At 40.4% G+C, this 14,066-nt stretch overlaps 1 protein-coding gene across 2 annotated transcripts in view; it reads right to left on the reverse strand.

The window, feature by feature from the left end:
- The window catches only part of SLAIN1 (SLAIN motif family member 1), a 64,916-nt gene that overhangs the window by 6,139 nt on the left and 44,711 nt on the right, over positions 1 to 14,066 (reverse strand). For both annotated transcript variants that reach the window (XM_067712920.1, XM_067712921.1), the window contains 2 exons: positions 11,594 to 11,749; positions 458 to 740 (listed from right to left, as the gene is read on the reverse strand). In XM_067712920.1, coding sequence (XP_067569021.1) covers positions 458 to 740; positions 11,594 to 11,749 — 439 coding nt within the window. The remainder of the gene's footprint in view (positions 1 to 457; positions 741 to 11,593; positions 11,750 to 14,066) is intronic.

Here is a 14,066-nt window from a genome sequence, read left to right on the forward strand (position 1 = left end):
CATCCTGCCTCTTCTACTCTGTCCTCAACTTGCTTTTATGGAATTGTTTTTAACCATAAGACACTCCAGGAGATCCAGTTCAAGAAGGGCACGTCACAACCATAAGATCATTGAACAGGTGCCCTGCAAGCAGGCTGGAATGTTGAAAGAAAAAAAAAAAATTCTACCTGGAACATACCAAACTTACACCAACATAAGCTAATAAAGCCCCAGTTAAATATCACTAAGATGCTTTTAAAATCACGACTGTTGGGGGAGGGTGTGCATGTGCCTAACGACATTTTTGCCCATTTTGATTACAAATTGATTAAAAAGGTATTAAACGCAGAGGCAGGAGGTCACGAGTCAGGCCAGAAGGCGCAGAGTGACCTCCCAGGGTTAGACAAAGGCAAAGTCAGGATGGTTCCCAGAGCAGTTTCTAAGTGCAGACTGCACACGAACGAGCAAAGGTTCTTACCTTCTGACAGGCTGTGCAATTTTGCTTCGAGGCAGGTTACTCCCGTTTATTGCCAATGAAGGTCTTGGGAGTGCGCTGCGGCCCACTATCCCAGAAGCTGCAGCTTTGTTGGGGGCAGGGATCCCCGTGTTGGAGTATAACTGTAAGCCGTTGGATAAAGGCATGTTACTGCTGCCTTGAACGGTTGGACTCACGTAGGCTGTGGCTTTAAGAGGCTGCCGGACAGACACTGGGAAATGTCCCACGCTGTGGATTCTGTGTTGAAGCTGCCCCGGTGACGGAACTAGAAGAACAAAGGACGCTCACGTGAGAGAACGCCTACCACTATGTACACGTGTGTTATGTTCAAAGCAGCTGATACTGTTGAAAGGGTTTTACATGTATAGAAATTTATCTACATATATGCATGTAGATAAATGAAACACGAGTTCCAGACTGCATTTAGTATTGGAAAATTCTACTTCGTGACAAGCGTCTCCTTCTCTGTCAATCAGCAGCAACATTTTTGAGTGCCTGACTATATTTAGAAGCCAGCTGGAACAACAACCTTCTTTCCTTTAACAAATTTGAGCATCTCTGAGTTCTCACAGGATTTCTTCCTTGCTTGCTTGCTTGCTTGCTTGCTTGCAAGACATTAGGATTTCTTGATGGTTGCACCGGGGATGGTTTCATGAGGATAAAACAAGGGGACAGGGCTTCCCTGGTGGCACAGTGGTTGAGAGTCCGCCTGCCAATGCAGGGGACACGGGTTCGTGCCCCGGTCCGGGAAGATCCCACATGCCGCGGAGCGGCTGGGCCCGTGAGCCATGGCCGCTGGGCCTGCGCATCCGGAGCCTGTGCTCCGCAACGGGAGAGGCCTCAACAGTGAGAGGCCCGCGTACCACAAAAAGAAAAAAACAAGGGGAAAATTTAATAGCAGTAATTATAGAAGGGTAGACAGGTGGCATTGGTAGGCACAAACAGCTTATTACAGACTTTTTTTTTTTTTTTTTTTTTTTTGCAGTACACGGGCCTCTCACTGTTGTGGCCTCTCCCGTGGCGGAGCACAGGCTCTGGACGCACAGACTCAGCAGCCATGGTTCACGGGCCCAGCCACTCCGCAGCATGTGGGATCTTCCCGGACTGGGGCACGAACCCATGTCCCCTGATCGGCAGGCAGACTCTCAACTGCTGCGCCACCAGGGAAGCCCATACAGACATATTTCTTAAATAATTTTCATCATGACATTTATCTCATAGGGTTGGTGGGAAGACTAAATGAGTTAATCCACATAAAGCCTTACAATGGCTGAGTAACCACTCAGCAAGTACTACCTTGATAACAGCAGCAGAATCTGTGAAATGAAGGGAGCTCTCTGGGTAAGAACCCTTATGAACTTTATCAATATACTGGCCCATCATTGTGCACTATTTCACATTAAAAAACAATGAACTGTTTGGCAGAAATTTTAAAATTTTATAAATCCTTTTCTCCAAGGAAAAAACTGAATCACAAATTTAACATAAACTTATACATACAACATTACCTGTTGTTTACTAACCACTCTAGCCTCTGCTGCCTAGTACACCTGTGATGCGGTTAACACAAACAGACCCTGTTTTCTAAAACAGTTTAACTGATTTTGAACTTAAGCACAGAATATACAACAGATATCTCTGATAAAAAGTGAGGAGAAAGACAAAAAAGTCTGTTTTTTTTAATATCTCTTGAAAGTATTTCCTTAAATTAGCTTTGTTCAAGTATACATTAGTGAAATCTATATGTAGGAATGCTGATGTATGTGTATGGTAGCCAAAAAATTCGATGAAAAGTGAGGTCTCTAAGATTCTGCTATAGTTCTGTTTCCATCAAGCTTTAGGGACACAGTAAACTTGTGTTGGCTGGCAAATCATCTCTAAGATCCTTTCCAACCAATTCTGCAATTCCTTAATTTAGTAGCATCTAACTGTGAATGTTCCAACATATTGGCTTATCAACTGTAACAAACATACCCCACTACTGCAAGATGTTAATAACAGAGGAAACTGGAGGAGGGGAAGGGGGACATGCGGGGATATATGGGAACTCTGTACTTCTTGCTCAATTTTTTTGTAAACCTCAAACTGCTCAAAAACAAAGTCTTAATTTTTTAAAAAAACTCAACAGGTGAATTCGGCCCAATTTCTTCTGAAACACAATATACATAAAGTACCTAAACGTTAAGCCTAGAGCAGAATGAAATTCTGAAGTGAACACACGCGTGTAACCATATCCACAACAAGACGTGAAACACTGCCAGCACCACAGCAGGCTCTCACATACCCTCTCCCAGGCAGCACTCCCCCAAAGTCACTGTTATTTGCACTTTTATCACCACAGACTAGTTATTCCTATGTTGAACTTCATGGAAATGGAATTATATAGTATGTTCTCTTCTTTGGCTCAATATTATGTTTTTGAGATTCATCCATATTTGCATTGCTATGGGTATTCCATTGAATGAATGTCAAAATCCATTCTTCTGATGATGAAAAGCTTGGTTATTTCTAAGTTTGGGGTTTTATGAACATTCTTGAATATGCGTTGGTGTTCAGATGCATTATGTTATGGGTATATTCCAAATTTATAACTATTAGGATAAATGAAGTTATTAGAAAAGCTGCTGAATACAACATCAAAATACACAAATCAACTGTATTTCTAAACACCAGCCAACTAGTAGAAACTAAAATTTGAAAAAGATACTATTTATAAAAAACATTTTAAAGGCCTGTGTCCTTGCCACTGAGCCACAGCCACCCCTGCCGCCACAGAGGACCCTCCTAAACTAGTAGATACAATTCAAGACTGAGTGAAAGATCAAGTGGCAACAAAATCTGAACTTGCCGTGTGGATGAAAGGCTCTTGGTGCTGCAGCCAGGAATCAGTGCTGTGCCTCTGAGGTGGGAGAGCCAACTTCAGGACACTGGTCCACAAGAGACCTCCCAGCTCCACATAATATCAAACAGCGAAATCTCCCAGATATCTCCATCTCAACACCAGCACCCAGCTTCACTCAACGACCAGCAAGCTACAGTGCTGGACACCCTATGCCAAACAACTAGCAAAACAGGAACACAACCCCAGCCATTAACACAGAGACTGCCTAAAATCATAAGTCCACAGACACCCCAAAACACACCACCAGACGTAGACCTGCCCACCAGAGAGACAAGATCCAGCCTAATCCACCAGAACACAGGCACTAGTCCCCTCCACCAGGAAGCCTACACAACCCACTGAACCAACCTTAGCCACTGGGGACAGACACCAAAAACAATGGGAACTATGAACCTGCAGCCTGTGAAAAGGAGACCCCAAACACAGTAAGATAAGCAAAATGAGAAGACAGAGAAACACACAGCAGATGAAGGAGCAAGATAAAAACCCACCAGACCTAACAAATGAAGAGGAAACAGGCAGTCTACCTGAAAAAGAATTCAGAATAATGATAGTAAAGATGATCCAGAATCTTGGAAATAGAATAGACAGAATGCAAGAAACATTTAACAAAGAACTAGAAGAACTAAAGATGAAACAAACAACGATGAACAACACAATAAATGAAATGAAAAATTCTCTACATGGGATCAATAGCAGAATAACTGAGACAGAAGAACAGATAAGTGACCTGGAAGATAAAATAGTGGAAATAACTACTGCAGCTCAGAGACCTCTGGGACAACATTAAATGCACCAACATTCGAATTATAGGGGTTCCAGAAGAAGAAGAGGAAAAGAAAGGGACTGAGAAAATATTTGAAGAGATTATAGTTGAAAACTTCCCTAATATGGGAAAGGAAATAGTTAATCAAGTCCAGGAAGCACAGAGAGTCCCATACAGGATAAATCCAAGGAGAAATACACCAAGACACATATTAATCAAACTGTAAAAAATTAAATACAAAGAAAGCATATTAAAAGCAGCAAGGGAGAAACGACAAATAACACACAAGGGAATCCCCATAAGGTTAACAGCTGATCTTTCAGCAGAAACTCTGCAAGCCAGAAGGGAGTGGCAGGACATATTTAAAGTGATGAAGGAGAAAAACCTGCAACCAAGATTACTCTACCCAGCAAGCATCTCATTCAGATTTGATGGAGAAATTAAAACCTTTACAGACAAGCAAAAGCTGAGAGAGTTCAGCACCACCAAACCAGCTTTACAACAAATGCTAAAGGAACTTCTCTAGGCAAGAAACACAAGAGAAGGAAAAGACCTACAATAACAAACCCAAAACAATTTAGAAAAAGGGAATAGGAACATACATATCGATAATTACCTTAAATGTAAATGGACTAACTGCTCCCACCAAAAGACACAGATTGGCTGAATGGATACAAAAACAAGACCCATATATATGCTGTCTACAAGAGACCCACTTCAGACCTAGAGACACATACAGACTGAAAGTAAGGGGATGGAAAAAGATATTCCATGCAAATGGAAACCAAAAGAAAGCTGGAGTAGCAATTCCCATATCAGACAAAATAGACTTTAAAATAAAGACTATTAGAAGAGACAAAGAAGGACACTACATAATGATCAAGGGATTGATCCAAGAAGAAGATATAACAATTGTAAATATTTATGCACCCAACATAGGAGCACCTCAATACCTAAGGCAAATACTAACAGCCATAAAAGGGGAAATCAACAGTAACACATTCATAGTAGGGGACTTAACACCCCACTTTCACCAATGGACAGATCATCCAAAATGAAAATAAATAAGGAAACACAAGCTTTAAATGATACATTAAACAAGATGGACTTAATTGATATTTATAGGACACTCCATCCAAAAACAACAGAATACACATTTTTCTCAAGTGCTCATGGAACATTCTCCAGGATAGGTCATATCTTGGGGCACAAATCAAGCCTTGGTATATTCAAGAAAACTGAAATTGTATCAAGTATCTTTTCCGACCACAACTCTACGAGACTAGATATCAATTACAGGAAAAGATCTGTAAAAAAATACAAACACATGGAGGCTAAACAATACACTACTTAATAACGAAGTGATCACTGAAGAGATCAAAGAGGAAATTAAAAAATACCTAGAAACAAATGACAATGGAGACACGACGACCCAAAACCTATGGGATGCAGCAAAAGCAGTTCTAAGAAGGAAGTTTATAGCAATACAAGCTCACCTTAAGAAACAGGAAACATCTCGAATAAACAACCTAACCTTGCACCTAAAGCAATTAGAGAAAGAAGAGCAAAAAATGCCCAAAATTAGCAGAAGGAAAGAAATCATAAAAATCAGATCAGAAATAAATGAGAAAGAAATGAAGGAAACGATAGCAAAGATCAATAAAACTAAAAGCGGGTTCTTTGAGAAGATAAACAAAATAGATAAACCATTAGCCGGACTCATCAAGAAAAAAAGCGAGAAGACTCAAATCAATAGAATTAGAAATGAAAAAGGAGAAGTAACAACTGACACTGTAGAAATACAAAGGATCATGAGAGATTACTACAAGCAACTCTATGCCAATAAAATGGACAACCTGGAAGAAATGGACGAATTCTTAGAAATGCACAACCTGCCAAGACTGAATCAGGAAGAAAGAGAAAATATGAACAGACCAGTCACAAGCACTGAAATTGAAACTGTGATTAAAAATCTTCCAACAAACAAAATCCCATGACCAGACAGCTTCACAGGTGAATTCTATCAAACATTTAGAGAAGAGCTAACACCTATCCTTCTCAAACTCTTCCAAAATACAGCAGAGGGAGGAACACTCCCAAATACATTCTACGAGGCCACCATCACCTTGATATCAAAACCAGACAAGGATGTCACAAAGAAAGAAAACTACAGGCCAATATCACTGATGAACATAGATGCAAAAATCCTCAACAAAATACTAGCAAACAGAATCCAACAGCACATTAAAAGGATCATACACCATGATCAAGTGGGGTTTACTCCAGGAATGCAAGGATTCTTCAATATACGCAAATCTATCAATGTGATAAACCATATTAACAAATTGAAGGAGAAAAACCATATGATCATCTCAATAGATGCAGAGAAAGCTTTTGACAAAATTCAACACCATTTATGATAAAAACCCTGCAGAAAGTAGGCATAGAGGGAACTTTCCTCAACATAATAAAGGCCATATATGACAAACCCACAGCCAACATCATCCTCAATGGTGAAAAACTGAAAGTATTTGCACTAAGATCAGGAACAAGACAAGGTTGCCCACTCTCACCACTCTTATTCAACATAGTTTTGGAAGTTTTAGCCACAGCAATCAGAGAAGAAAAGGAAATAAAAGGAATCCAAATCGGAAAAGAAGAAGTAAAGCTGTCACTGTTTGCAGATGACATGATACTATACATAGAGAATCCTAAAGATGCTACCAGAAAACTACTAGAGCTAATCAATGAATTTGGTAAAGCAGCCAGAAACAAAATTAATGCACAGAAATCTCTGGCATTCCTATACACTAATGATGAAAAATCTGAAAGTGAAATCAAGAAAACACTCCCATTTACCATTGCAACAAAAAGAATAAAATATCTAGGAATAAACCTACCTAAGGAGACAAAAGACCTGTATGCAGAAAATTATAAGACACTGATGAAAGAAATTAAAGATGATACAAATAGATGGAGAGATATACCATGTTCTTGGATTGGAAGAATCAACATTGTGAAAATGACTCTACTACCCAAAGCAATCTACAGATTCAATGCAATCCCTATCAAACTACCACTGGCATTTTTCACAGAACAAAAAATTTCACAATTTGTAGGGAAACACAAAAGACCCCGAATAGCCAAAGCAATCTTGAGAACGAAAAATGGAGCTGGGGGGGAATCAGGCTCCCTGACTTCAGACTATATTACAAAGCTACAGTAATCAAGACAGTATGGTAGTGGCACAAACACAGAAATGTAGATCAATGGAACAGGATAGAAAGCCCAGAGATAAACCCACGCACATATGGTCACCTTATCTTTGATAAAAGAGGCAGGAATGTACAGTGGAGAAAGGACAGACCTCTTCAATAAGTGGTGCTGGGAAAACTGGACAGGTACATGTAAAAGTATGAGATTAGATCACTCCCTAACACCATACACAAAAATAAGCTCAAAATGGATTAAAGACCTAAATGTAAGGCCAGAAACTATCAAACTCTTAGAGGAAAATATAGGCAGAACACTCTATGACAAAATTCACAGCAAGTTCCTTTTTGACCCACCTCCTAGAGAAATGGAAATAAAAACAAAAATAAACAAATGGGGCCTAATGAAACTTCAAAGCTTTTGCACAGCAAAGGAAACCATAAACAAGACCAAAAGACAACCCTCAGAATGGGAGAAAATATTTGCAAATGAAGCAACTGACAAAGGATTAATTTCCAAAATTTACAAGCAGCTCATGCAGCTCAATAAGAAAAAAACAAACAACGCAATCTAAAAATGGGCAGAAGACCTAAATAGACATTTCTCCAAAGAAGATATACAGACTGCCAAGAAACACATGAAAGAATGCTCAACTTCATTAATCATTAGAGAAATGCAAATCAAAACTACAATGAGATATCATCTCACACCAGTCAGAATGGCCATCAACAAAAAATCTAGAAACAATAAATGCTGGAGAGGGTGTGGAGAAAAGGGAACACTCTTGCACTGTTGGTGGGAATGTGAATTGGTACAGCCACTATGGAGAACGGTATGGAGGTTCCTTAAAAAACTACAAATAGAACTTCCATATGACCCAGCAATCCCACTACTGGGCATATACCCTGAGAAAACCATAATTCAAAAAGACTCATGTACCAAAATGTTCACTGCAGCTCTATTTACAACAGCCCAGAGATGGAAACAACCTAAGTGCCCATCATCGGATGAATGGATAAAGAAGATGTGGCACATATATACAATGGAATATTAGCCATAAAAAGAAACGAAATTGAGCTATTTGTCATGAGGTGGATAGACCTAGAGTCTGTCATACAGAGTGAAGTAAGTCAGAAAGAGAGAGACAAATACTGTATGCTAACACATATATATGGAATTTAAGAAAAAAAATATGTCATGAAGAACCTAGGGGTAAGACAGGAATAAAGACACAGACCTACTAGAGAACGGACCTGAGGATCTGGGGAGGGGGAAGGGTGAGCTGTGACAAAGCGAGAGAGAGGCATGGACATATATACACTACCAAACATAAGGTAGATAGCTAGTGGGAAGCAGCCGCATAGCACAGGGAGATCAGCTTGGTGCTTTGTGACCGCCTGGAGGGGTGGGATAGGGAGGGTGGGAGGGAGGGAGACGCAAGAGGGAAGAGATATGGGAACATATGTATATGTATAATTGATTCACTTTGTTATAAAGCAGAAACTAACATACCATTGTAAAGCAATTATACCCCAATAAAGATGTTAAAAAAATTTTTTTAAAATAAAATACTTAGGAATAAATTATAGATGTATTAACCTCTATATAGAAAGCTATAGAACTTTGACAAGATGATCTAAATAAATGAAAGAATGTTCCATGTTAACGCATTAGAAAACTAATATTTTTAAGATACCAATTCTAAAATTTATCTACAGATTCAATAAAATTTCAAAATCATTTGAAATGAAATTATTCATGAAGATACTCCCATTAATTCTCCTACACACAAGATAGATAACCACCCTTGAGTTTAAAAAAATAACAAAGAGAAACTAGTTAAGATCAATAGACAGAATCCTAATTTTACAAATGAGAAAACAAGAATCAGAAAGGATATGGAGCTTTCCCATGAACTTATGATTAAGAAAAGACCCAGGGACTTCCCTGGTGGCACAGTGTTTAAGAATCCGCCTGCCAATGCAGGGGACACAGGTTCGAGCCCTGGTCCAGGAAGATCCCACATGCTGCAGAGCAGCTAAGCCCGTGCGCTACAACTACTGAGCCTGCACTCTAGAGCCCTCAAGCCACAACTACTGAGCTCGCATGCCACAACTACTGAAGCCCGCGTGCCTAGAGCCCGTGCTCTGCAACGAAAGAAGCCACCACAGTGAGAGGCCCGCGCACTGGAAGGAAGAGTAGCTCCCGCTCACTGCAGCTAGAGAAAGCCCGCGCACGGCAACAAAGACCCAAAGCAGCCAAAAATAAATAAAATAAAATAAATTAAAAACAAAAACACCCAAACTCAAGTATTTGACTGCTAACCCAGTGTCTTCCTTCTATATCAGGCTGCCTCTCCAACTTTCTGTATCCTACCTTTGTTAACTCCAGAAAGTAGAATGGCCCAGAACTAGGAATCTTCATGATACACACTTAGAATGTACAAAGAATATTCTCTTACAATGCTTAGGAATAAAAGTCAATGAGAGCAGAGTCCTGAGATCTGAAACAAGTTCATGACTGACCTCCTCTTACACATGAACATTGTTCTCAGGTTTTTTTGTTTTCTCTCATTATTATGCTTGACTTACAATGGTTTTTCTATTTTCTTCACTTCTCTTGTGTATCAATTGCAATTCTTCTATAAAGAAGAATTTCCCCTCTTCTCCATTTATTTTATTCAATTAAGTATGGACCCACAGTTAAATAACCTATGGGTTATAATCCTTTAATATAAATATTTATTCTGCGGCTCAAACTGTCCCAGATTTGGTCTCTGGGAGTTTCTTCAAGTTGTTTCCTATATCCTTTTGACATGTTCCCGTCATTTCTTAAGCACTTCCGTCAAAACCTGCCATGGTTTGTAGTGTATGTTCTATTCTATTTTGGGTTACGTGCATTTTTCTGGCACTCGAATCGTGCTATTAACCCACACTGAATTAGAGTTCACAAAAACTCCTAATCATTACCCTATTTGCTACCATCACAACTGTATTTTCCCTTCTATGCTTATACTATTGACTTTTGTACTGAAGTGTAGAATTTTTATCTCAGTTAAATTTCATCATGATATATTTGGCCAATTGTCCTAACCTCCTGACATAAAATCAGTAGTCTTCTCAGTTTCTCACCATTAGTTCACAGGTTGTCTTCTCTGTCTTTAAACAAGCCATTAATTCAAATATTAACAGATCAAGCCCTAAGATACAGCCCTATGGCATTCATTTATACATTCGTTCAAACATTTACTGAGAGTTCAATGTACCCGGCAGCATGCCAGGTGCTGGGGACAGAAAATCAGATGCACTATGGTCCAAGCCCAGAGGGAGCCAGTAGGCTAGTATGGAAGACGACATAATGACAGTAAAGTGTAACACTTTACTGAATGACAGAGGTAGGCACCAAAAATCTAACCCATTCTAGACATGTGTTGGAGGTACACAGGGTAGTCTGTTAGGGCCACCAGGGAGTCTTCTGGGTGCAGACTTAAGACATCTGGTTGATGGCGCTTGGCCACACACTGAACACACTTCAGGCCTCCTGGGTTTGGGCATATCAATACTGGGACTGTGACCTTGGATCTGCCACCCAGGGGTCAGCCTCAGACTTAACCCCAACTACCCCTACAGACAGCATGAGTAGGAGGTGGGGAGGCGCCCTGGAGCCAGCACATCCCCACACAAAGCGAACACACACACACACACACACTAGATTTTACTTTCACCGTGCTGCTCGTCACTGGGTAAACTGTACAGAGGATGAATGACACACTGTGGGGCAAACTGAAATGAAGTAGATGGATCCTACTTTAGACACACTAAAATAGAACTTCATTTGCCAGGGGAAAGCTCTGGACTGGTGAAAAATAAGACCAAAGTAACAGCTAGACAGAGTAAGTGTGCTTTCCTCAAAGTAAATAGATCAAGTACACAGCTAAAAAGAGGCAGATCTGCAAAGAAAACATTTTTGTATGATGAGTAAACAAATCAATCACCATTTAGTGCTTCTACTGCTATCCCTGGGTATAAAGGATTGCATATAATTTACTAATTATTAATTGGTGACATAGGCACCAGTGAAAATACCACTCAATTATCATGGTGAGAGACAAAAAAGTGTCACAAGGAGAAAAGTTTCCTGTAGTGTTCTTAACAGAAAGAAAGAAATGAAATAGTAAGATTTTCCTAATGGTGTTACAACTAATTAAAATTACATATAAAAATACTGTCATACTTACTACAAGACTGTATTCTTGAAATTCCATTTGCAGCTCCATGCAAGCTTGAGTCAAAACTCTGACTATTCCGCACGGTGACTGGAGAACTACCATTGCTACTAACAGCGGTTGTACTTGGCATCCGAGCTAGATTAGGCATACTTCTTCGGAGCTTATCTAGAAAGGAATTTTACTAAGTTAAAAATCACAACTTTTATGCCAATTAAAACACTAGCTTTCAAAATTAAATACAAATAGAAATTATATTTTGTTCAATGACAAACAGAAATTATCACGTGTGTTATGAACTCTAGCAAGCTAATTAATTACCCCCAGTAGAGACAAACACACTCCATGTCTCCAGAAAGGTTCCACCAAAGAGACTGCTAAAGTAAAGCACTTGTTCTATAAAAAGAGGGAGGAGTTAGGTAATCAATTAGCTGTTTGTTTCTATACAATAAGTGGATAAAACTGAATCGAAGTGAGGATAGAAAATAATCTTACAGTTTAAAAGGAAAAAAAAAAGCTAGGAATTGTTACATGTTAATAATAATAAAAAAACCTAGAAGTGTCAAACCAGCAATTACTGAATCTTTTGCTAGCATATCAAAAGAGGAAGAAATTCTTAAAATTCTAACTTGAGATGTTTTGACATATCCATTCATCACATCAACATGACCACATTAACTTCTGGAAAGTTTTAAGGGGCATGAGTACACCACCAAACCTTTGGAGACTTGAACAAATGCTTCCCTTTCTTTTTCCTTGCTGAGAATATCTTCCGCCACTAAGGGGCAGCAGAGAGTCAGTCACGCACAGACCTCAGTGCTGCTAAGATTTGAATTCAGCCACAAGAGGGCAACTCTACAATGTAGACAGTTTTCTCTTTAATACACACCCCGCCAAAACTAAAGTACACATATCAGGTCACTCAAGCTCAGAAAACACAGGATACATCTGAATACTCAGTAAAAACCCATTCAATTACAAAACCAGATTCATTTTTCTCCCCTTCACACACAGCTCCTTCTGCATCACTTAGATCCCTTGATTATAGCCCTACTCATCAAGTCACCTAATCCAAAAAGCGGCGGAATCTTCCAAGTCTCACCTCCCTTCTTCACCCTCAACTCCCAAGTCCTCTCAATTCTGCCTCATAAATATTTAACAAATCTCCCACTACCACCTAGTTTAGACCTCATTATTTGTCATCCACATTTTCACAAAATTTTCCTCTTAACTGGTCTCTGTACACCCTGTCTTGTTCCTCCCCATCTTCCATACAGCCAGTGACTTCTAGCCAGCCACTTGCTAAAAACCCTCCAGTCACTGTCCCTCCCCTTCCTCTGAAAGCCCAAGCTCCTGGACTGAGACAAGATCCTTCTAAGATACAGGCTCTGCAGCCATCTCTAGACTCATCTCCTGCTGCCCTCGCCACACAGCCTACTTGCCAACCACAGTGGAGAATGGAATTTCCAAATACTTCACACTCTCTTGTACCCGTGAGTGTGCTGGTCCTTTCACTTGGACACCCTTCCCCACTTTGTGGAAGGAATGAATGAATGAACGAGTATTTCCTGTGTATATATACTATACAGTGTGTTAGACAAGGGAGTTCCTGACTCTCAGTGGGGTTATAGTCTAGACCATTGTTTCTCTATCTTTTCTTCTGCTATCAATCTTTAGGAATCCTTTAAGGAATAAAGGCAGCAGCCAGCTACCCACCAAACATCTAAATCTAGCCTTGCAGTAAGTACAGGGTTCAGGGGAGGTCCCCAGGCTAACACTGATTACACCATGCCACTGATAACCCCTGCCATAGCCTAAAAATCACAGTTAGCAAATGTTCTGCAAGCTTTAAGCACTTATCATACCTGGCAAATTATTCAAATACAGTAGCCCTACCCTGCCCCACCTTATGGGCAGGGGATACGTTCCAAGACCCTCAGCGGGTGCCTGTAGCCACTCATAGTACAGAACCTTATATATACGATGTTCTTCCTATACAGGTGCTGACAGGCAGGAAGCACACACAGCGTGGATACACAGGACAAAGGGATGATTCACGTCCCAGGTGGGACAGAGCAGGAAGGCACAAGATTTCCTCATACTACTCACGACAATGCACAGTTTAAAACTTACGAATTGTTTATTTCTGTAATTTTCCATTTAACATTTTCAGACTGCAGTTGGCCATGGGTAACTGAAGTCACAGGTAAGAGTGGACTGCTAGGGGCTTCCCTGGTGGCACAGTGGTTGAGAGTCCGCCTGCCGATGCAGGGGACACGGGTTCGTGCCCCGGTCCGGGAAGATCCCACATGCCGCACAGCGGCTGGACTGGTGAGCCGTGGCCGCTGAGCCTGTGCGTCCGGAGCCTGTGCTCCGCAATGGGAGAGGCTGCAACAGTGGGAGGCCCGCGTACCACCAAAAAAAAAAAAAAAGAGTGGACTGCTGTCTGCTCCTTTTAATCCTATGATCCCCAGAAATATACCAA

Source organism: Pseudorca crassidens, chromosome 18 (genome assembly GCF_039906515.1).
Source record: "Pseudorca crassidens isolate mPseCra1 chromosome 18, mPseCra1.hap1, whole genome shotgun sequence".
Lineage (NCBI taxonomy): Eukaryota > Metazoa > Chordata > Mammalia > Artiodactyla > Delphinidae > Pseudorca > Pseudorca crassidens.